Here is a 21,753-nt window from a genome sequence, read left to right on the forward strand (position 1 = left end):
TTACAAACAACGCGATGCTTCATGGCCATGCCCACGATCGTGCCGGCCCAACTTCGGCATCCGACTGTGTTGCCAGAGTCGCCGGCCCAGGAACATGTCCAGACGTTACATTAGACGCAAGACCCTTGACAGGCTGGTCTCTTGTAGACCGCTGGGCATGGCAGTCATTGACACCCCATGTGCTCCCCCGCCTCTTTGGCCTTTGGCTCGATTACCACGTGACGAACGTCCCCCTCGGCGTTGGGATTTCGATGCATTCAAAACCTCTACTGCTGCCAGGTCCCCTCGCAAGAAAAATCATCAATAGAATCGCCAACTCTGGAACCCCGTGGAGCAGAAGAATGCAGCCGAGGCGTCTCTCCATCCAGGGCCGCCGTCTTCGTCGCCCTGTACGATGATACGCCACGGTCAGTCTAGACTTGGTCGTTTCACTTGAATCAATGAAGCTACTACCACAGCAACTTCATAACTCTCGTCAGCATCATTAATCTAGTCGTTCACGCACCCTCGGCTTTCCTCATTTGGAAGTCTTCCGGCCAAGCGGTCGTGAGGTTTCTGTTGCTGCCCGTCGTCCGCCACCATCGAGTATCGTGGTGGGGACCCGGATGCTTAGCTTCAAGACGGAGCATTAAGATGCGCACTATTGATGGGCCTGTGGTCGGAGCCGCAGATGTTGCTGCCCACGCGGCCTGGCCTAGACTTGTCTGCAGTCGGAATGCTCAGGAATACGATCCAGTCTCGCATGTGGCGCTATTTGCGAACATTCCCTTGAACATGATTTTTACTAACAGCGCAAAGCTCGCGATATTTCTTCCGGCTAGGTCAGCTTCGCGTTAACTAGCAGTCGTCTAGTACGCTCCGTTCTGGAGAATGTGCCGAGGAAATACTGGAGGCGGAGCCCAATGCCAAGAGGCCATCGGCGGAAGATGGCCGCGTCGAGATTATCAGATGAGCTTGATTCATGCCAGGGGCAAGGCGAAGCGAACGACCAATGACGTGCGTATTTTGAACAGGCTAGTACTTGAGGTTGTCGCTAACGTTGGTAATCGTTGAAGAAAAGGGTGCTCTCGGGCAGAAGCCGTTGAAAGGTATGATGGGATGGAATTCCGACCATCTGGTTGAGCTGCAGACTTGTACTCTATCAGTTTTCTCTGCTCTTTGGAACCTCACTCTTGTCTTCGGTTCCATCATCTTGGATCTTGTGTCCTTGGGAGCACTTTCCGTCAGGAAGGAGTATTGCTGCGGCTTCTTGGTAGTCTGGTCTCGTGCCCACCTTCTGTCCAAAGCTCGGTGAGAGATGACATTGAAGGATGGGTTGGGCGAATAATGGCGCGCCAAAACTAAGGTTGAGCGGAGCCCAACGTGTGAGTGCTGGGCAGATATGCAGGTTGCCCAAACCGACCAACGGCGAGCCCCAGTTGGACGTTCCGATCATCTCCAATTGGCTCATCTTCACTCCAACATGCTCCAATATGCTGCCCACCCTGCGTTATCAGAACCAATGCCAGTCTTTGCTAGCGAATGGTAGTCACTGCTAGCCTCTAAACTTTTGAGGCCCCCTCCTCTCCGATGCACCGCCCCGCCGTGTCCGCCAGATCCAGCACGTCGAATCTGCGCTCACTTTACTTAAGTATCGCCACGGCCCGGCTCCTTGTCCGTGAGTCAAAAAGGTCTCGACTCTCCGCTTTCCCCCACGTCTGCAAATCCTTGACTACCGAGAAACCCGGAACATTCAATCCCGCCACCCCGCGCCGCCATCAGCCTCATCCCGAGAAGCTTGTCTGAATCCAGCAACCCGGACGTAACTCAATCTCCATTTATATAACCTCGACCGTGATCCCATCTCATCTCAACTACTTCCTGCTCTCGGACCTCGACAGCAAACGAATCTAGATACTCCAAGCAAACCGCTTTAGGAGAATCATCTCAACCTCACATACCTAACGGAATGGCCCGATAGCATCCTCACGCTTCAACCTCAACTGCTCGTCACAAAACACCAATACCTTTTTGGTAGCCTCCCCGGAGAATCATCTTCTATTCTGAGAGCCGCATGCGGGGAATTTCCCCGCCTACTCTTTGACTCGGTCAAAGCACCCTTACACCCCAGGGCTCGCTGTTGCCTTTGGATCTGTTAACCGCTTAACCGTCCTCCCCATTTCCGACGACCCTTTCCCCCCTTCGAACGGGTCGGTCTAAGCCTTGATCATCGGATCAGGTCTTCAACACTTCTCACCCAGGAAAACCCTCCCACTCTGCCACGGTGGCGTTCTACCTAGACACCAATATACAACCCAACCTTGTTGACTCTTGTTATTGCGTGTTACTCGGAAACACCATTTGCTACTGCGAATACTACTCCGACCAGACGACGACTTCCATCTTGAAACTAGATTCGGTCGACGACCCACCCATTCCACCTCCTCCGATCATCGGCTCGTTGCCGTGTTCATCATGGAGATCACCTATGGCACTTGGTGTCATGGAGTGTCCACTCGACACCCCCTCCTATTCTTCGGAAACGCTGAGCCCGACTCGAAGCCCCCTAAACCCCGGGAACGAAAATGAAAGCGATAAGGCCAGCGACAGCGGGTTCAGCAACGGCGTCGCGACGCCCGCTGCCGCCGGTATCGACATTTCGCGACTACGTTTTGAATGCCGTTGGCAGAATTGTGGCAAGGTCTTTCGCAGACCTAGTGATTTGACGTAAATCTCACCTACTTTCCTTACACACACACAAACCCCCGCTCTTTCCTCTCTCTCTCTCTCTTGTTCGGAATTGACAAGAGAACTCATCAACTTCACGCATGGTGAGAAAAGTCCATGAAACTGACATCAAAATTCTTCATCATCAGCAAACATGAGAGGTACCACATCAAGGAGTACCTCTGCGACGAAGCGAACTGCGACAAGGCCTTTGCGACCATGAAGGACCTGAAGCGGCACAAGAAGACGCACGAGACGCTCGACGGCGACGGCGCGGGCGGGGGCTACAGGTGCCGCGTCCCCGGTTGCCGAAAGGCGAAGACGGGGCACGTGTATAACCGCCGCGACAACTTTGTCCGTCACCTGCGGACCAAGCATGTGGGCATGGACTTTGATGTCAGGGAGGAGTTTGATATGACGTACTGAGAGATGTGCGTTGTGTGGTGGTGTGTGAGTGAATGAGTGATGCGGGTTTTGGTGTAGAGTGGATGAGGAGGGGATGAGGAAATAGGGAGGACGGTGATGCCTTCTCTTCTTCTTTTTTGCGGCTTCACAACATCTTTTTTCGGTTCGTTTAACTTGCGATGTGGACATGATCTACGCAACCAGGCAACAGATTCAACTGTTTTATATTCTTGGTAATTTTCCGAAATTGGGTTTGGGATGGGCTGCTTCGTTTCACAAGCTGCTGAACCAGACAAGGAAGCCTTATAGACTTGGGAGGGTATTTTGGATTTTTCCTGGGATTTCTGGACATTTGATACCTTTTGTTCATGAAATCATGCGATGGACTTATAATGGAACACGACTCGACGGCTGCTTCATGATCTTGGGCCTGAGATGAGTGGTTTCTAGTAGTGAGGAGGAATATAATGATGCACAAACGATATGTCCTGGGCTTGACTGCGCTTTGTTCTTGTGACGTTGATGCGTGGATGAGATGTTCTTGGCTAGCCCTGGCTGCCGGTTTGATTACCTATCCTGAGCGTTTGGGGAATAGTGCCGAATCCGTAGAGCAAGGTAGGCAGATCATGATAAACTCAATTATCGAGCTTTACTCACTGTGAGTTGTCAGCTCAGTATCAAGGATTTTTGAGAAGATAATGAAACGAGTAAGAACCAAAGGCCTGCCCGTTCGCAGTCCCAAGACCAGCAGCATGCCTTTCTTCCGGGATTCTGGGGAAAGGTTGACTGCAACAGAGCATTCAGATTTTTCTAGTAGACTGTCAACGAGCATCCTGACCATTTAAAAAGCATACTAGGTCCATTTAATGCCGCTTTCTAGTCTGTCTTGCGTCCATCATTGAAATTGAAGGTCAGGCATAATTGCACTCGGGCTCTCGATATAACGTGGGAGAGAAGTCCCATCCGTGCTCCGTCTTTTACGAAGACCTCCTCATATGCCGATTAAAAGGTGAGCAGATCAAGACGCTGATTGAAACCGATATCATTGAAATGAAGCATGTTACTGTTTACTGTTTGCTGGAGCACAAATTCATTCACTCATGTATTCAAAAGTTCCCATTGCAATATCTCATCCAGACAGAAACAGCTCTAACATGGTTCTAGAATTGGTCCATCAAATGAAGACTCCGTGATATCTTGATACGAGCCTGCAATTGATTGCCTACTTTTAAAAACACTGCAAAAGTTCCAAGGATCAATGCGAACAGTTCAGCCTATTAGCTCTTCAGCCTTGTAGCACAGTAACTGAAATGATAGCGGAACATTTTCAAGAGATGAGATTAGAACTGGATGGAGAGTTGAGTTTGTTTTCACAGGATAAGGATCCGACAGTGTTGCCGAGGCCGTGTCTCTCATTTGAGGAGACTAAACCCTTCGTCTCCGTTGGCAAAGGCCGACACTCGGGAGGAAGGCTGAGAAATTCTTCAAAGACAAAATCGAGTAAAGCGGATGGTAAGACAAAAAAGCTTGGATTCGTCGACGAACCTTGCGAGTTCGTTCTCAGCAGTCGTGTGCAGACTTCCAAGACAGCCTCGTCCCCAGCCATTCGTCATGACCAAAGCCCGCTGAATATTCCCAGAAAAGTACAGCTCATAACAGACCTCATCTCCTCAGAGATGATGAGTTTCCTGCAGTACAGCCATAAAGGTCCTTACCGGCGTGTCCTCAGGCACTTTTGAGAAGTTTGTATTTCTCCTTTTCCACCGGAATATACTTCTACATATACACAGACCGCTGCTTTTGGGAGTATGAGGCGTAGTGAGACTTACTTTTGTGTTAGTATGACCCTTGCACATTGGGCCATCGTGTTGTTTCGCTTCCAGAAATGCCAGCGTGTAAGCTGTTCGATGACTCGCATCTCAATTTCGGGGATTCCGAACCAGTGTCTCCGCATCAAATGGCAACAAAGATCATCGAGTAAAGCGTCCTCTCATAAGTCGTGGGTGGGTATTAGGTCTTCTACGTGTAGCATCCAGTGCCATCCACCAAGGCAGGTAGGAGGATTTGCACTTCTCAAGCGTTTATGTGTAATCATTATTCATCAGAACTTTCAGAAAGATTTCTGACGAGAGTGACCCAAATGCATGTACGTGTGATCATACTAGAGCTTTAGCTCGAAGATCCTCGACCCTCGTCAGTGAAACAGGCCGAGGCTGAAAATCTCCTGAAGGGAAAGGCGTCTAAGCAGCCTTCCCTCCTCGGACTTATGGGATCTGTAAATGCTTATGCCGAGCCACGTGGTCTGCATTGATGAATGAGGATTCTGGTCCGCGTTGTGGTCATCATATTGCATTGCCAGATCCACAGGTAATGCGAGAAAGGCGAAAAAGAGAATGAGGAAAGGCCGATCTCTCAAAAATAGACCTACGTTCCTCTTTTCCATGTAGAAGTCGACGACGGATTACTGAAGCCCCCTGTTTTTCAGGAAATAGTTCGGCATTTGAGCGGGGGACTCAGTATAACCTCATGGCTATCTTGCAAAGACTTTTTGAGAAATCTGAGGCTCACATGACATATGTTTCCTAAGAGTTGAAGAGTCCATCTTGTTATTATTTTTTAGTTCTTTTTGCCTACAAGATCTTCGAGATTGGAGCAAATATCGGAGTTAAGCCCTCCTCCTCCTCCTCCTCCTCCTCCTCCTTCTTCTTCTTCTTCGTCTCATGTAGTACCTCGTGAGGGAAAACGGCCTTATCATAGCATTGAACCAGTGGAGAACTCTCTTCGACGTCATGTGCCACTATCGACGAGCCTGATGTCTCCTCAGAGAATGGTGTCAAAAATGGATTGAAAGCCAACCCCCGCGCTAACAAGTGCCATGACATGTCACAGTGGGAGCGAGGTATTAAGTGAGCTCAGGGAAAGGGTACGTCGGGCAGCTTTCTCTAGCTCGACTGCGGCATGACATACTGAAGATCATCGAGTAGGGTAAGCGCAAATCAGCGACATTGGGTTGGCTGCTCCATCACATCAGGCGTGTCTAGAAATGAAGTCCGACTGCCCAACAGAGCAGTGCAAATGGTAGTTGGAAACTTTCCCTTCCCTGCCATTTTCATGCGTGACACAAGTACCGAGCTAACGCCCGGACAAACGCCCAAAAATGGTAAGCCGCGAAGACCGGACAAGCCAGCCGTCGCGCGCCGCGGGCGATTCTTCGTGTCATGAAATCGTATGTGTCCTGGAAGCAAAAAAAGTCGGACTGACTTTGGCACTTTTGAGCACTCCTTTGGGCGACCGAGAACGACTTGTTCCCGCAGCAGCGGCTGCGCGTCGAGGTCGAAATACACGTCCCGAGCCAAGGGGACGAACGGTTCCACCCACGTGTGTGAAATCTGGGGCTCCATTGGTTCGAATGGAGACTATGGACCCCCCATCTGGATCCCACCCCAGAGACGACTGGGAACCGGACCCTGGCTTAGTCTGGCAGGTCTGGACAGGACTAGCTGGGGGTCCGTAGCGTCCCGGCTGACGACTGTGGAAGAGAGAGAATTGGGGTTGGGCTTTTTTCGGGTAGATGGGATACTTCCCTATCGTAGCGATGAACAACCGAATTGATCAGTAGGATCGGGAGGCGTGGTGCGACAGGTCGGAAGATGGTGTTGAGACTGATGGCTAGAATGATCTTGGTGAAAACTTAGGTACGGCCGACTTTTGATAGCGGTGGCAATCGAACGCTGCCGATGGGCTTAACTTCGTACAGAGTTCGAGCGATCTTGAACTCATCAGACTGACGATATGCTATCTTTCTCGCTCTCTCCAGCTACTTAGAGAGGTATTTCAAAGTCTCATTGAGCCTTGAAGGTCCTGTGCGCAAATACGCCATGCGACAGCGGCAAGGATATCTGTACCAGAGAGCCGGAATAGAGAGGATACATACGCGTAACGCCATGCAACACGCGCCCCGGTGTCATACATGAACCCCTTCAATGAGGCGACGTCGATCTGGCTACGACAGGTCTGCCAACAGGGAACGCCGTCCGAGCACGTGGTTTGACGAGACTTGACTTTTACGTCTCCAGCGAACAGACTTGAATGACCCGTCCGTAATGAGACAACGGGCACGCGACAGCTTTGCAGGACTCCCTTCATTGTTGGGGAAGGGCAATATCGACATTCCCAGACGGGCGTCGTCGTCGCACGCCCGAAAGCTTGGCCTCCTTCTTGGCGGTGGCATCATCGCGCAACCTCAGCGGTAAAAGGTTGTCGATGCCAAGTGCCAAGCAGCGGCAGACCACGGGAGCTTCCAGCCAGGAATGCAAGCCGCACCAGGGTATTTCATTCTCTTCAACGACATGCCGTCAATTTCATAAAGCAGTCACTATTCAAAACCTCCTAGTTTGGCCGATTTTCGTCAAGACAAAGAGATGAAAAAAAGTCCAGCGCTGAAATCCAAAGCCATTGACATCGAATGTCGTTGCTGGGTAGAGCCGTAGCGCAACGTGCTCCCGACTCGCAATGTGATTGGCGGGCCGTAGCACGGAAACATAAAGCCCACCTCCCTCACCACCACCCCGGGGCTGAATCCACGGGAGGGTCGGCCGGGCCTAGGCTGATGCTGGAAGTTGGAGAGGAAGGGAAGTACCTCCGGCGGGAAGGGACATGTCAGTCAGGCAAACCGTGGTACCCCTTGTCTTGCTGGACTGATTGGTCTTCGTATCGGGCGTTCGGTATGTGGAATAGGCTAGAGTATGGACGGTTCCGACGTGGAATGGCGGCCAACGTGCTGCAAAAGCCTGCCATGATATGCCAGCAGAGAATTACTTCTCGGCGATAATGAAACATTCGGCGTCATCAAGCCTCGGAAATCGACAGCGACGAGGGGCGGGCCATTTGTCTTCTTGTTCCACGTTTACGTCTTAGACTTGGCCATCTTGGATGAACTGCTTTCGCGTTGCCAAGCTGCCACTGGGAGAATCCACCCGGTAGCCAAGCATGATCGGCTGTAGCCAAGTCTCCCGTTTGAGGCGCCCAGAAAGCTTGACTGCAATCCGGCTTGGGCTTCAGATCGTTGGGCCTGCAGCCTGCTCGATGTGTTGTGAGGGTGCTAGGTTGGCCTGGACAAGGGAAATAAGATCGGAAATTGTTAGAGCGGTACCGCGCGTGCCACCGTCGTTGGTCGTTCCCCGACTGGACTAGCATCGCCCCTCCAAGGGACCATGTTCTCAAAGCGAGCGTGCCTATTGGTTCCCGAACAACATTGACATGAGCGGGCCGTTACAACTCACTTCTACTGTGAGTGTCGACTTCCAGTATGAGTTGGACAGCTTGTCTAGACCTCTCTTCAGCCAGCATTTTCAATGCGACTCGACCTCGCGAAAAGTCCGATGACGCCCTATGTCTTGTTTGATCTTTCTGTAGCCGGTGTAAGAGGCAGAAAGTGAAATGGGCGGGCAGCCAGTCGGGAGTCGCGGTCTGGAAGTTCAGCCAAAGTAGAGACGAGAGACGAAGTCTGGGAAAAAGTGAAAAACACGCGCCATTCCCAATCAGTCGCCGAGCACGGTTCCACACAACCATAATTCCAGACCTGCGCAGCAAACATCCCTGCTGCCCTCCACGCCTCTCTTCTATCGCCTGGCTCCTCTCTTGGTCCTCGTCGGCGGTCTCCATATTGCTGGTCCCCGGGTGGGGGGCCATTTCCATTTCGAACCTTGTCTTGTCTGCTGTCGAATCCATAGCCGATGTCTCGCTCTCTTAGAGGTGACCCAAAGGATCATAGTCCAGGCGATACTCTCGCACTTCTTTGACGCTTGTCATTCGCCCTACGAGGTACAACAGCCCTCCCTGGAATCCCTCCATCTCGTCCCGACCTCTACGCTAGCACGTAGTCTCCGAGGTGGAGGCTGATTCTGAACCATGTCTTCGTCTTCTTCCTCGTCGGTGTTCCTAGTCGTCGCATCTTCCGGGTCCACTAGAGAGTGTTCGTTGCCAATATCCATGCATGTAACTCTGTAGAAGGCTGTCAGCTCAGATGGCACCAAGTCCCCTTGCCCACATGTGTCCTGCTTATAAGCCAAACACACTCCCCGATCCCCCTAAGCTTTGAGTTTGTCTGCTCCTCACGCTCCTCCCTCATCCTTCCCAGCAGGTCATCAAAGCCACCCAAACCTGCTTTCTTCTTCGGGCCTGACTTTGCCATTCGTTTAGTCAAACCGGACTTTGAGCAGATCGACACAATGGCCGGTGTCATCGAACCTTCGCACGCCGCGGGCGTGGACACCGCCGCTCCTCGCGAGCTGACCGGTGCCGACATCAAGCACAACAAGACCTCGGGAGGAAATGCAGCCTTCCATAACTTCAACAACGACTTCGCTCACGTCGCTGACGCCAACGAGCGCCGTCGCCTTGCTTTGGCCGAGATCGACAAGGCGCCTTTCGGCTGGTACCATGTTCGTGCCATCGTTGTCGCTGGTATTGGTTTCTTTACCGATTCGGTACGTTGTCCTACGAACAGACGAATTGGTCGAGACTGACTAGGCACCAGTACGATATCTTCACCATCGGTCTCGTCACCTCCATGCTGGGCATAGTGTACTTCGGCGGCACTCTTCCTGCTGAGCACGACACCGCTATCAAGGTCGCTACCTCCGCCGGCACCGTTGTTGGTCAGGTCGGATTCGGTGTTCTGGCCGATATCGTCGGTCGTAAGAAGATGGTAGGCGCTCGCAGCTTCATTGACGTTGCCAAATAGAGGAGATAGCTAACTCAGTGACAGTACGGTGTCGAATTGATGGTCATCATCATTGCTACCCTTGCCCAGGCTCTTTCGTCTTCCTCCCCGTCTGTTTCCATCGTCGGCCTCATCGTTTTCTGGCGTATCATCATGGTAAGTTCTGGTTTGATGACTTCGAGGCAGAATGCCACTAACAACGGCCGCAGGGTATCGGTATCGGTGGTGACTACCCCCTTAGCGCTATCATTACCTCCGAGTTTGCCACGACGAAGTGGAGAGGATTTATGATGAACGCAGTGTAAGTCCTCGGCTCCGCCCCAATGAGTGATTCTCTTCTAACGTCGGCAACAGATTTGCCAACCAGGGTTTCGGCCAGCTTGCCGGTGGCATCATGCTTCTGATCGTCACCGCCGGCTTCAAGGGCTCCCTTGAGACTGCTAGCAAGGCCGCCACCTGCTCTACCACCGAGCCTTGCATCATGGCCGTCGATAAGATGTGGCGCACGATGATCGGCTTTGGCGCTGTTCCTGGCTGCATCGCTTTGTACTTCCGCCTTACCATCCCCGAGACTCCCAGATACACCTTCGATGTCGACAACGATGTTTCTAAGGCTGAGGGCGACGTCGACTACTACAAGCAGGGCAAGTGGGGTGAGTCTCAGGTCGATGAGGCTGCTCGCGTCATCGCTCGCCAGGAGGCCAAGCAGCAGCTTGAGGTTCCCAAGGCCTCGTGGAAGGATTTCTTCAGCCACTACAGCACCTGGAAGAACGCCAAGGTCCTCCTCGGTACCGCTGGTTCATGGTTCTTCCTTGATGTGGCGTTCTACGGCCTGGGCCTCAACAACGCCATCATCCTCAACGCCATCGGATGGTCTGGTGGTGCTGATATGTACCACATCTTCTACAAGACGGCTGTTGGCAACCTAATCCTTGTCTGCGCCGGTGCGGTTCCCGGATACTGGGTCTCTGCCGCTCTCGTCGATACCATTGGCCGCAAGCCCATCCAGCTTTTCGGATTCTTCGCTCTCACGCTCCTCTTCTGCGTCATCGGTTTCGACTACTGGAACCTTTCGGGCTCTGCTCTCATGGCGCTGTACACCCTCTCGCAGTTCTTCTTTAACGCCGGTCCCAACTCAACGACCTTCATCGTTCCTGGCGAATGCTTCCCTACCAGATACAGATCCACTTCTCACGGAATATCTGCCGCCTCAGGCAAGGTCGGTGCCATTATTGCGCAGGTGGTCTTCGGACCCCTCCGTACCATTGGTGCCGATGCCGCCAAGGCCAAGACCGACCCGAGATACAGCACTCCTTGGCTCAACCACATCATGCAGATCTTTGCGCTCTTCATGCTTTGCGGTTTCTTCACCACCCTTCTGATCCCCGAGACGGCGAGAAAGACGCTCGAGGAGCTCTCCGGCGAGGACGACCTGTAAGTTCCACTTTCCTGTGGTGTATTGCTCCCAAAACTGTACTGACTAAACTCGCAGGGCAACAAGTGCTATTCCCGTCCACGGACACAACGAGGAGAAGCGTGTTGAGGAGGGCACTGCTGCCGGCTCCGTCTAGACATGGTGCCACTGAAGGTGAACCCAAATTTAAGCATTCGTTGTTTTGAGCAGCGATCGATACCCTTAATTGTAGTAAAAGATGGTGTGGAAGAGTTTCATACGTAGTATATTGTAGACATAATAGACAGCATTATCAGCTGCAGGTTGCGTTGCTCAGTCATGCTGGTTGTGATCGAATCGTGGGAATTGTGATCTTGGTTCCGCCGACCGTCCATACAACGGGACATCTTGCTTGACCCGGTAACGCATGGTAACTAATGTTGAAACTTCTGCCAGTATGCAGAGCATCTGAGATCATATGTAATGCTGTCCATTCAGGCAAGCTGAAGTTGTTGTTGAAGCGGTGGTGGTGGAGAGTCGGATGGGCCTAGACGCCGTTGAAGATTGCTTACATAACCCGTCAATCGTTGGCAGGAGCTTGGGCTTTGGGCTCGCTTGAGTGGGGCACAGACCAATGGTAACCTTATGACGTCCGTTTGGTTCGCTGCAGGGACTTTGACCACTGCCCACCGAGCACCCCGCCAAGCGGATCTTCGGCCGCCCTAAAGTATTGAAAGTTCGGGGCATCCCCCCCAAGCTTCCCGGACCTCCCTCCTACATCTCCAGATCCAACTTGCACCACTCTCTCACCATGGCCGCCTTTCTTCGACAAAAGCAGACAGGCATGCAGAATGACCTGTCTGCGTCAATCATCCCCGAGCTCTTTGCTCCCGATTACCAGTCTGCATACGGCATCAACTCGCAGGTTAGGTCAGTAGCCAAGCTACCCCACGTTGACGCGCGTCAACCTCATGGCATTTCGAACTGCAGACTTCTATGTGAGGCCCGAGACTGACTGGAAATGGTGCAGTTGCCTAGCATACGATCCGATTCAGTCCCTTCTCGCAATTGCGACCAACGAGTCGAAGTTCGGCCCCGGCAAGATCTTCGTTTTCGGCCAAAACAGAGTCTCCAAGGTCATGGAGCCGCCAAGGCACACATCTTTCCGTTCTATCCACTTCACCGCCAATAAGCTCGTCTCCCTTGATGCCAAGAACGAACTGGGAGTATGGGACCTCAACACTGCGAAGCGCATCGCGGCTCTCGTCTGCCCCGGTCAGGTCATTTCCATGGTCACAGATCCCATGCTCGATTGGGCCTTTCTTGGCATGGCCACCGGAGAAGTCTTGGCCTACGATTTGGACAGGGAGAACATTGCGAGATCATTCCGGCTACCAAACTTTTGGAAAGAGAGGGATCCGAATGCCCGCATTGTTGGGCTGGTGAGCATTTCGTTGCATCCGAGAGATATCGGGCAAATGCTCATTGCGTACACCACCGGCATCGTTATTTATTCGTTCAAGCAAAACAAAGCTCTCAAGTTCTTCGAATACGTACTTCAACCAGGCGCACCTGGTGGTGGAGGGCAGCCGGCGGACACAGTTCGCAGGCCGAGAGTCACGCATGCTCTCTGGCATCCGACAGGAACCTTTATCATGACGGCGCACGAAGATGGCAGTTTGGTATTCTGGGATCCTAAGGATGGCCGCATCATCATGGCAAGGACCCTCACCGAAATGAGTGTCGATCAGCCAACACCGAACGCCGGACATGCCGGCTACACAGAGCCATATGGACGTATTGCTTGGTGCTGCAAGGAGAATCCGGATGATACTGGGCTCTTGATTTCTGGTGGTCAGAATCCGGAATCTCCCCAGGAGGGGCTGACCTTCATCGAATTGGGCCAAACACCAATCTATGCGACTTCGAGTTGGCAAGTCCTCCAGGACCATCTGAAAGGCAAACGCCAAATCACCTTGCCGACTCCACCGGGCGCTCAAGTGGCAGACTTCCTCCTCATTCCTCGTTCTTCGCCCTATTTTGCTGGCGCACAAGATCCCATTGCAATCATGACCCTCCTGACTTCGGGTGAGCTGCTGACGATGAGCTTTCCGTCGGGATACCCCATCAGCCCCACGAACCAACTGCATCCTTCCGTCTCCTTTGTCCACCCATATGTCAACAAATTCGCTGTGCAAACGTTGGATAGAGGTCGCTGGATGGGAATGGTTGAGACTAGAAACCAGGGCGAACCTCTTCTGAAGGGTGGTGCCGAGACCGCGAAGCCAAAGCGCAGATATGAAGGTCGCACGATCTTCCAGATAGCACATGGGGACAGCACCGTGCGGCTTTGGGATGCTGGTCATGATGATGAGATCGAGAATCCAACCATGCTGCAAGTTGATGTGGCACGCGCACTGGACCGCTACCAGGACATCGACATCACCGCGATGAACATGGCCCCCAACACTGGCGAATTCGCGGTCGGAACGCGTACGGGTGAATTGGTTCTCTACAGATGGGCCGGCAATCGGTTCTTTGGAAAAGACCACCATGAAGATCTGCCGCCCAACCCGGGAGCGCTGACGGACATCAGCTCAAGAGCGGAGCCCGGCCTCAAGGAGGGTTTGCAGCCGTGGCAACTGTACGAGATGATGCAAGGTCCCATCACGGCCACTTGCGTCTCGGACGTGGGCTTCGTAGGCGTCGGCTCTGAGGGTGGTTTCTTCAGTGTCATCGACTTGCGTGGCCCCTCTGTCATCTTTCAAATCTCCATGACTGAATTTGCTCAGCAATCCAAGAGATCATCTTTCTTGAAAGGGTCTCATGGGAACGCCCATGGAAAGGAGTGGCCGGTGGCCATCGAATTTAGCGTCATGACGCTAGAAGGCGACAACTACTCTAGCATCTGTTGTTTTGTGGGCACGAACCTCGGCAAAGTGGCCACGTTCAAGCTGTTGCCATCTGGCAATAGCTACTCCGTCAAGCTAGCTGGCGTCCAGCATTTTGATGGCCAGGTAGTGGCACTCTGCCCCATCCAAGCAGACTCTGGAAGACCTGCTTTTGCAACAGGTCCGATTGTAGCAGGGCTCAGAAACGGGCAGCAGGTTAATGGTGTTCTCGTTGCTGGTAAGCCCCTTGGATACGACACTTCTTGCGCTGGCTGATACTGACAAATGACTAGTGACACAAACTGAAATTCGAATCTTCAAGCCCGCCGGCGGGAAGGGCGCTTCCAAAACCTTTGACGACATCCTCTGCGATGCAGCCAACGTCACTGAGTTCGAGCTTCACGGCTTCGCCATTGTCGGTGTGTTCGGCGACCGAACGACTCGTGCATTCTCCATTCCTGGTCTCAAGGAAATTGGCAACGCGCCGCTTCCCATGCTCGATGGCAGTCGCACTCTGTCGTCCGTAGTTACGCAGACTGGCGACATTTTCGGCTGGACTGGCCCCAGTGAGATTGCCGTCCTCAATGTTTGGGGTACTGGCAAAGATCTTCAGATAAGCGACGACATCCTCGTCAACCCCGAGCTCGTCACACCCCCGCGCCCGACAATCTCGAACATACAATGGCTCTCCGGCACGCAGCATATCTCTCCGACAGACCTCGACCTTCTCATCGACCCTAATCGCCCTCCAAGCCGGCGTATGATGGCCGCCGCGGCAGCTGAAGCGAGAGCTGCTCGCTCTGCAGGCCAGCCCGGCTCGAGTAGTGCGGGAGGATCCAACGAAGGCTGGGGCGATTATCTGACGAGGCAGCTTAACGAGCGCACGGAGAAGCTGAACATCATGAGCGATAACATGGATAGTCTGCAAAACCAGAGCCAGGGCTGGGCGGACGACGTTGGCAAATACATCAACAAGCAGAAGAGGAATGTGGTCCTGGGAGGGCTGAAGAGCAAGTTCTTCTAAACTGGCTACGACGAAATGAATAATGGCTTCTACGGCCTCAAAGGGATATCTTGCTAGAGCTTTGTGTAACTTTAGGGCGTTAGGTATTGGAATTTTCTCATCCCCATTGATCAAAACGAGATGAACTTTTCTATTTTGGTGACAAAGAATGTATGTCTTGTATGATCCATGCTGTCTCGACAAGCAGTCTGCTGTAAGGGACCGGCTTGAGCAACATTGCCCGAACTTGACCCCTTTGCTCATTCTTTATTCCCAGCCTGGCTATGCCCCCTTTAAACCACCAAGCATCCACGAGCCCTCTTATCAACCCCTTCGATAATAATAAAGACAAACAAAGATCCCGGCTCTTTCAGATTATTCGCCATTATTCAGGTGCATTCGGTCGGTGGAATCGGCTCGCTTCGCATCGGTCGTACCGTCCGGATCGATCGCCGTAGTGGTACGGAGCTTTTCGATCCGCAGCTTGTAAGCGGTCGTGTTACTCGTCTCGAAGGCTCTCGGGGAATACGTTATTCGGGCTATTGCGTCAGCCGACAACTTGCGGGAATAGGAGTACTTACACGATGGTCTATGCATTCACTCCGCAGAATCTTGCGGTGTATTTATCGTCGGCAGATGAGCGTTTGATGATGGAGGGATTGTCTCTAGTCTTCCGCGTCAGTATCAAAGGTTGGGGTGCTTACCTACTTATCGCTAAAACGCCTGAGTACTTGATATTCTGTTATAAGAGACCTGGGGAATATTGATTTCAGCGTGTTAGAGAGGGCTGGAGAGACTTACAGTCTACCTAGCCATAGTTGTGGTCTAATGTGATGTGGGTTGATGCGTGATGCCCTATGGTTAGTTTTCAATAACGGAGAGTTGAACACTATAGGACGCGAGATCATGGATGTATAACTAGCATAGTCTAGAGCTGCTTTTTTCTCGAGTTCTTAGTTGGCGGGAAAGAGAAGACTTACAGGTGCTTCAATCGAAATACTGGGCGGAAAAGTTGCATTTTAAACCCAGATCCGTTTAGTGAAGAAAGAATGAGACTTACGGCAAGATGAACTTTCGACCACAGGCAGCAGTCGCTTTCTTTTGCGAGACTCTATAGTTAGTAGTCGAGTAAGATATGAAGGAAACTCACATTTTCATTCGGAGGAATAGGATCGTTGAAGAGTTGAGAACTCGAGGGTCTCAAGTTACTGTCCAAGTCAGCTGAAGGGGGGAGGGAGGACATACGGTTATCTTGGACCCGAATACTGAATTGTACGGGGACACCAAGTTCTAGATTTTTTTTAGCAATGACTTGTGAAGTTGGAGTTTGGACTGCATGCTCATCCGTCTTCGTTCGTAAGCGCCTACGGTCAGCAGTTTCGTAAAATGTGTGGAAAACTTACTTTCGATACCAAAGAAATCGCATCGTGTTTTGAAGGCGGTCGTCTAAATTACTATCCATGTCAGCGCAGGAGAGCAGGGAGGACTTACCTTGGCTTTCCTTAAGATCAGCCGTTGTGGCCTGAAAGGATTCATGCACTGTTCTGATTAGCAAAGACTAAAGGGGTTGGGAAACTCACAAGTGTCAGGTACGATTGAAATATGTCAGCCGACGCCGACTTGTCGAGGACCTGATGTCTGTCAGTGAGCTAATGAGATGGCGTGACTTACATGCCAAAGTTTGGGAGATCTGGTTGCAGAGTAGCACAAGCCACGTTGACTCGGTTGAGAATGGGAGTTTGGAAGATGACGAGGCCAGAATGCTTCATGTAGGTATTGAGAGGAGATGAGACTTATAACTGTGGCTCGTCATGATGTTAGTGAATAGTGTCGAGGGAGCTTTCACCTGCATACTGAATGGAAGTCGAGCTTGTTGATGTGGAAGACTCAAATGCGTGATGGGGATAGAAGAAAACTACATCGATGGCTGGATATCAACCAGAATCTATATAGGACCCTCTTCGAAAGTTCAATCTCAAGTTCCACCGAAGTCGAGTCTTCAATGCATGTTTCATCCGCAACAGGCTTTGTTCTTCTTTTCATTGTGGTCAGGAACTGAACAAGAGGCCGAGTTCACAAGTGCCTTGTTTCGAGGACCAAGACTGCAGGCTGGCCAAGTTGGCTGTGAGTGAAAGACGACATTGTATCAGAAATTCTTCGAGTCTTGTGGTCTTTGTTTTCTTGTTTCTTACCCAGATTCGACCTTGAACGGGGCCGGACCTTTGAAGGTGTTCGAGTTGTTAGGCACTTTGATTCATGAAAGCTCTAGCTCGGACCACATGTTTCTTCAACAGGAAGTGAAGACTAGGTTGTTTGTTCTCGTTGGCTCTACAGCAGGAGACTCCCCTTTTAAGGCTGCAGTTGTTCTATCATCAAAACTCCCGATCTCTGACGCCTTTGTCACCACACATTCCTGGGATTGGCACCTATGTACGCACCTGTGAAGGGATGGCCCATTGAGCAGGCAAAAGTGGCAATCGCCACCCGACTACACGTGGTACATAAGGTAAAGCCCCGACCTTTATCGAAAGGTACGCAACTATAAAGCCCGACTTAAAGTTTGGTTGCACTTGCATACCTGGGACGGGAGAGTCGAGTCAACCACACACAGTGCTCAACTTGTCCTGAACACTGAAAGGATGCTATGAGATCTCTTGATTGCTATTCCTGTAATGACTTCTATTACGTTCGTTCACGAATAGTTCAAGAGTGGGAAAGCGTTGCTACCGTCGTGGTCCACAGCCACTTCGAGTACCTCTTGCTCATCCAAGTACATAGCACATTTGAGATCAACGACATGATGAGCACTAGTGGCTTCGCCAAGATCGATCAGCAAGACAAGGCTCCATCTTGAGCATGATTTATATTCAAGCTGCCAATGTAGCTTTGATATATTCTTGCTGATTTCTTCTTCTCAGTTTGCGCCGTCTCCATATAAAGCACATTCATCAAGAACCTCGAAGGCTGCTCGATTAGTGCTGGAGCTAGTCCTGGCAGAACAACGGCCGCGAGGCCTTGTATCGCGCAGCGAGACTGTGTGCACTGCCCCTGTCCCCCTATCTGGTGACTGAACCCTTCCTGCAAGTTGCAACCGTAATGTGAAACTCGTTAACAATCTTACTTTCTGATCTCTGCCTCTCGCTCACGTATTCGTGACCCGATACGTTACTTCTATTGAGACAGCGTGCCAAGCACTTCAAGACACACCTTTAGGAAAGAAACATGAATTTCTAGATTGAGTAGAAGAATCAAGTGAAGCGGGTTCCTAGTCTATCTTATCATGACTCCTTATTAAAACTGCAATACGAAACCCTTCACCATCTTACTTCCTCGTTCCTCAAACTCTCCCTAACGTATTTGTGACTAGAGGCGTTGTTGGGATAGCATGTCGAGCACTCCTACACAAACTCCTGGTAAAGAGATACCGCATTTCAGATGGTTCAGAGGGATTGAGAGAAGCAGGTGGGTGGTTAATCTTGTGGTTGACCGGTTTCTCCTCCTCCGGCGAGGATTTTCTCAACATTTCACTTTCTAGTTCTCCGCTACCTCCCTAACATGTTCGTCACCAGGTGCGATAACAAAGCGGCGTACTGAGCACCGGAAAACACGCTAACAACAGAGTTGAATGGATTTTGAAACGGACTGGAGAGGTCAGCGGCAGCTTGACCATGGGCTTCCATGCGGACAAGGGCTTCGAGACGACAAAGACCGAGCCACCGATAGGGCGATGAGAGAAAACGTGGCGGATGCTGACTATATACCCTCTTTGTAGTTGAGACGTTGAAGCGGAAGTGGGACTTCAACGGAAGCAGACCCCTTAAGAAGGGCGGGGCATATCTCATGTGATGGCTTCCAAGACCGTGAGAGCTGCCGCAAATACGGACGATCTCGATGGTTCTTGACGAAACATGAGACATCATAGCAGGGATACTCGAGCTGTGTCTGACTGAACTTGAGTATGTCATGAAGTAGATCAAGTCAAGAACGTAGATTAGGACAATATATCAATGATATACAATGCATGTAGCTTTCCCAAACGAGATGTAGAACTTTGATAGGATCCAGCGAGTGACGGCACTTTTTGGATATTAGCTAGGAACGAACCTACCTACCGCCTTGCTCCTGAATGGGAGGCGTCAGCGGAACATCCTACATACCAGCTGCAATCGCCTGAATCCGCGGCACCTTGCCTTGCTTCCTCTTTTTCTCCTCCTCGCTGAACCGCGGAAAACGATCACCACCGTCCGCAACATCACCCTCCTCAACAACACCATTCAAATCCTTCTGCGAAGGCTCTTCAACCACAAAGACATCCTCATCCTCGCGCAACCGTCCATTACCCGTAGGAGAGCTGACGACATCAGTCACACCCGAAGTCTGCTTCCCCTGCCCAGGCTCGAACCGCAACTGATTATGGCGCGGATGCCGACCGTACTCCTCGATGTAAAAGTCGAGCGTTATCTGCAAGTTACGAGAGTCCTCGCGGATGAATTCGTGCTGGTTCTTGAGCGTCTCAAAGTCGATGGCGAGGGAGCGGAAGGATTTCTTGTCGCGGGCGAGGCAGATGCGGAAGTGGACTGCGAGGTAGATTGCGAGGATGCAGATTGTTGATACAGCGACGAGGCCTACCAGGAGGCGCTTGACCCCTACGCAATTGACGCCGCCGAAATCGCCATAGTCTTCACGGGAGGCGATCATGTCTCTGAGGAGTTCGCTAGGAGGCATATTTGGGGTTTGGTTCTGTGGATGATGTTAACAGAGAGCGGGGTTGGAGTTGCACCTGATATGTTTGTGTGAGTGTATGTGGGCTGTTGGCTTTTGATGTCTGAGTTGCTTTAGAGTAGAGAAGAGCAAATAACAGCCGGTAAACCTCTTGACTTATAAAGACTCTCTTCGAAGAATCTAGGCTACTCGGGCCTCATACCTTGATCATGATGCTTTGATGCTTTGTTTCTGGAGCACAAAGTACGGAGACATTGTGTTCGAGTTTGTTTCTCCAGGGTCTTTGTGTGTCCACAGACATGGTGTCTGACAAAGGAAGCTATCAGACTTTGACGGGCATTGATACGCCAAAAGATCCGTGACCGATGCGCCGACCTTTGACCAGGATACAACAGAGTCGATACAATCAAAGAGGTCATAGAAACACTGCCCATGAAAATGCATGGTCACACTGACCAGTCACAAAGTGTCCACTGGAAGTAGCTTGATATAGTCGGACGACCGAAAACCGAGAATCCTTGGAGGTCGGCAATGATACCTTAGCAAGGCTCCGAGGAAGCCTGCCTTGGCGTGGTATTGACTGATGAAGCGAATGTGTAGTCACTAGGTACTAGCAAGTACACAAAAGGTGTCGCGCAGCGAGGCGTTTGACCGGCAGGATCTTGCATCCTGTTCTGGATCGATATTCAGAGTAGCGGTCTGAAGAAGGGCGGAGGAGCAGCAAGAATGTCACTTGCGGCATCACGATAGAAGCGAGGCGTAAGCTGCACGTGTCCCATTTCGGAGTCCGTATGGCACGGAGCTGGGTTGCTTTGCGAGTTGCTTTGTGAGTGACCCACTCACGAAAGCATCTAGACTGGAAAAGAGTCCGACAAATGAAAGTGACTGAGGAGCCAGGGGTCGAGAGCCTGCGCGCCCGCTTCGAGTCGGCATATTGCGGCACAGCAGGGGAGCCAGACGGCGCACCCGTTCTCGCCGCTCCCGCGGGCGCATTTTGCGAGGGTGTTCCCCAGGGGCCGCGGCGTGCTTCCGAGATGTTTGCTTGATCGCTCCGGCATTTGCCCTTGTATCGAAGGGTGACACCAGAAAGTGCAGGTGTTCAGGGGTAAGCTCCTGAGGCTCAAAAAGATGAGAACCGGTCAGATACTAGCTCGTCGTGACCTGGGCGTAAAATTTCATAATCAGAATCGAACATGGTGCTATCAACGTGACCAGCACAGCCGCAAAAAGATCAAGATGCCTGTTGCCTCTCTTGCCTCGCAATACCTGGCAGGTGGCTGTCCCAAGCCCGGAAAGCAGCGGTCAAACCCATGTAGGTCCCACGGCCGTCAAGAAAAAAAGCAATGATGAAAGTGCAGAATTGGAAAAAGTAAAACTGAGGCCCGCTATCGATCCATGAAGAACAAGCGAGCTGTACGGAAACGGTCGATTGCATTATCGATCTGCAAAGAAGGTGCCCGGTGGAAATGGTACTTTTCTCTTCGTCACTCACCGCCAGATGGCGTGGAAGATACGAGGCTGTCTTGGTTGTTAGGTTTCAGAATGTCCATGGCGGGCTTTGGACATGCTTCATGGATGTGGCGTGTTTCAAGTCCTAGGGCCTTTTCATTGGTAAGATTTGTTGTTTAGCTCGATAGCGGCCAAGAGGTGGAGGGGCCATATTTCGATGGGCTGGTGAACCGAAGACCGGTCAGGGATGGTGGTTGCAGCCCAGCAGGCAGGACCGGTGGGCAAAACTTTGGCGTGTTGGTACGGCCGCATGATACACGGCCACCATGTAATTAATTACCCCAGTCGCGGCGGAGAGACGGATTGAAAGAAGGAGACCATCTCGGTCTTCCGCGTCGCGGGGACACATTCGCAGCGGAATCTTTAGGCAGCCGGTTCGACTGTAGCAAGCGTCATCAGG

The 21,753-nt window shown here is 51.7% G+C and overlaps 4 protein-coding genes across 4 annotated transcripts; 3 read left to right on the plus strand and 1 right to left on the minus strand.

Moving 5' to 3' along the window:
* Window positions 1-1,674: 1,674 nt before the first annotated feature.
* HER10_EVM0006762 (uncharacterized protein) lies at window positions 1,675-3,604 on the plus strand. Its single transcript, XM_035476339.1, has 2 exons — window positions 1,675-2,706; window positions 2,856-3,604. The coding sequence occupies exons 1-2, from the start codon at window positions 2,468-2,470 to the stop codon at window positions 3,130-3,132; spliced, it is 516 nt and encodes a 171-aa protein (XP_035328124.1). The 5' UTR covers window positions 1,675-2,467; the 3' UTR covers window positions 3,133-3,604.
* Window positions 3,605-8,223: 4,619 nt separating this feature from the next.
* On the plus strand, window positions 8,224-11,631 carry HER10_EVM0010174 (phosphate:H+ symporter). The gene is made up of 6 exons (XM_035479643.1): window positions 8,224-9,599; window positions 9,650-9,820; window positions 9,881-9,991; window positions 10,045-10,136; window positions 10,190-11,269; window positions 11,328-11,631. Exons 1-6 carry the CDS (start codon window positions 9,342-9,344, stop codon window positions 11,404-11,406), a joined length of 1,791 nt encoding a protein of 596 aa, XP_035328407.1. The 5' UTR covers window positions 8,224-9,341; the 3' UTR covers window positions 11,407-11,631.
* A 379-nt stretch (window positions 11,632-12,010) lies between these two features.
* Window positions 12,011-15,247, plus strand: HER10_EVM0004452 (uncharacterized protein). Its single transcript, XM_035474096.1, has 3 exons — window positions 12,011-12,158; window positions 12,259-14,357; window positions 14,413-15,247. Exons 1-3 carry the CDS (start codon window positions 12,040-12,042, stop codon window positions 15,141-15,143), a joined length of 2,949 nt encoding a protein of 982 aa, XP_035327898.1. The 5' UTR covers window positions 12,011-12,039; the 3' UTR covers window positions 15,144-15,247.
* Window positions 15,248-19,243: 3,996 nt separating this feature from the next.
* Window positions 19,244-20,533, minus strand: HER10_EVM0001298 (uncharacterized protein). The gene is made up of 2 exons (XM_035471053.1): window positions 20,047-20,533; window positions 19,244-19,862 (listed from the first exon to the last, which is right to left on the minus strand). The coding sequence occupies exons 1-2, from the start codon at window positions 20,143-20,145 to the stop codon at window positions 19,272-19,274; spliced, it is 690 nt and encodes a 229-aa protein (XP_035327592.1). The 5' UTR covers window positions 20,146-20,533; the 3' UTR covers window positions 19,244-19,271.
* Window positions 20,534-21,753: the final 1,220 nt, after the last annotated feature.

The sequence above is a fragment of the Colletotrichum scovillei genome (genome assembly GCF_011075155.1).
Source record: "Colletotrichum scovillei strain TJNH1 chromosome Unknown Contig00010, whole genome shotgun sequence".
Taxonomy (NCBI): Eukaryota; Fungi; Ascomycota; class Sordariomycetes; order Glomerellales; family Glomerellaceae; genus Colletotrichum; species Colletotrichum scovillei.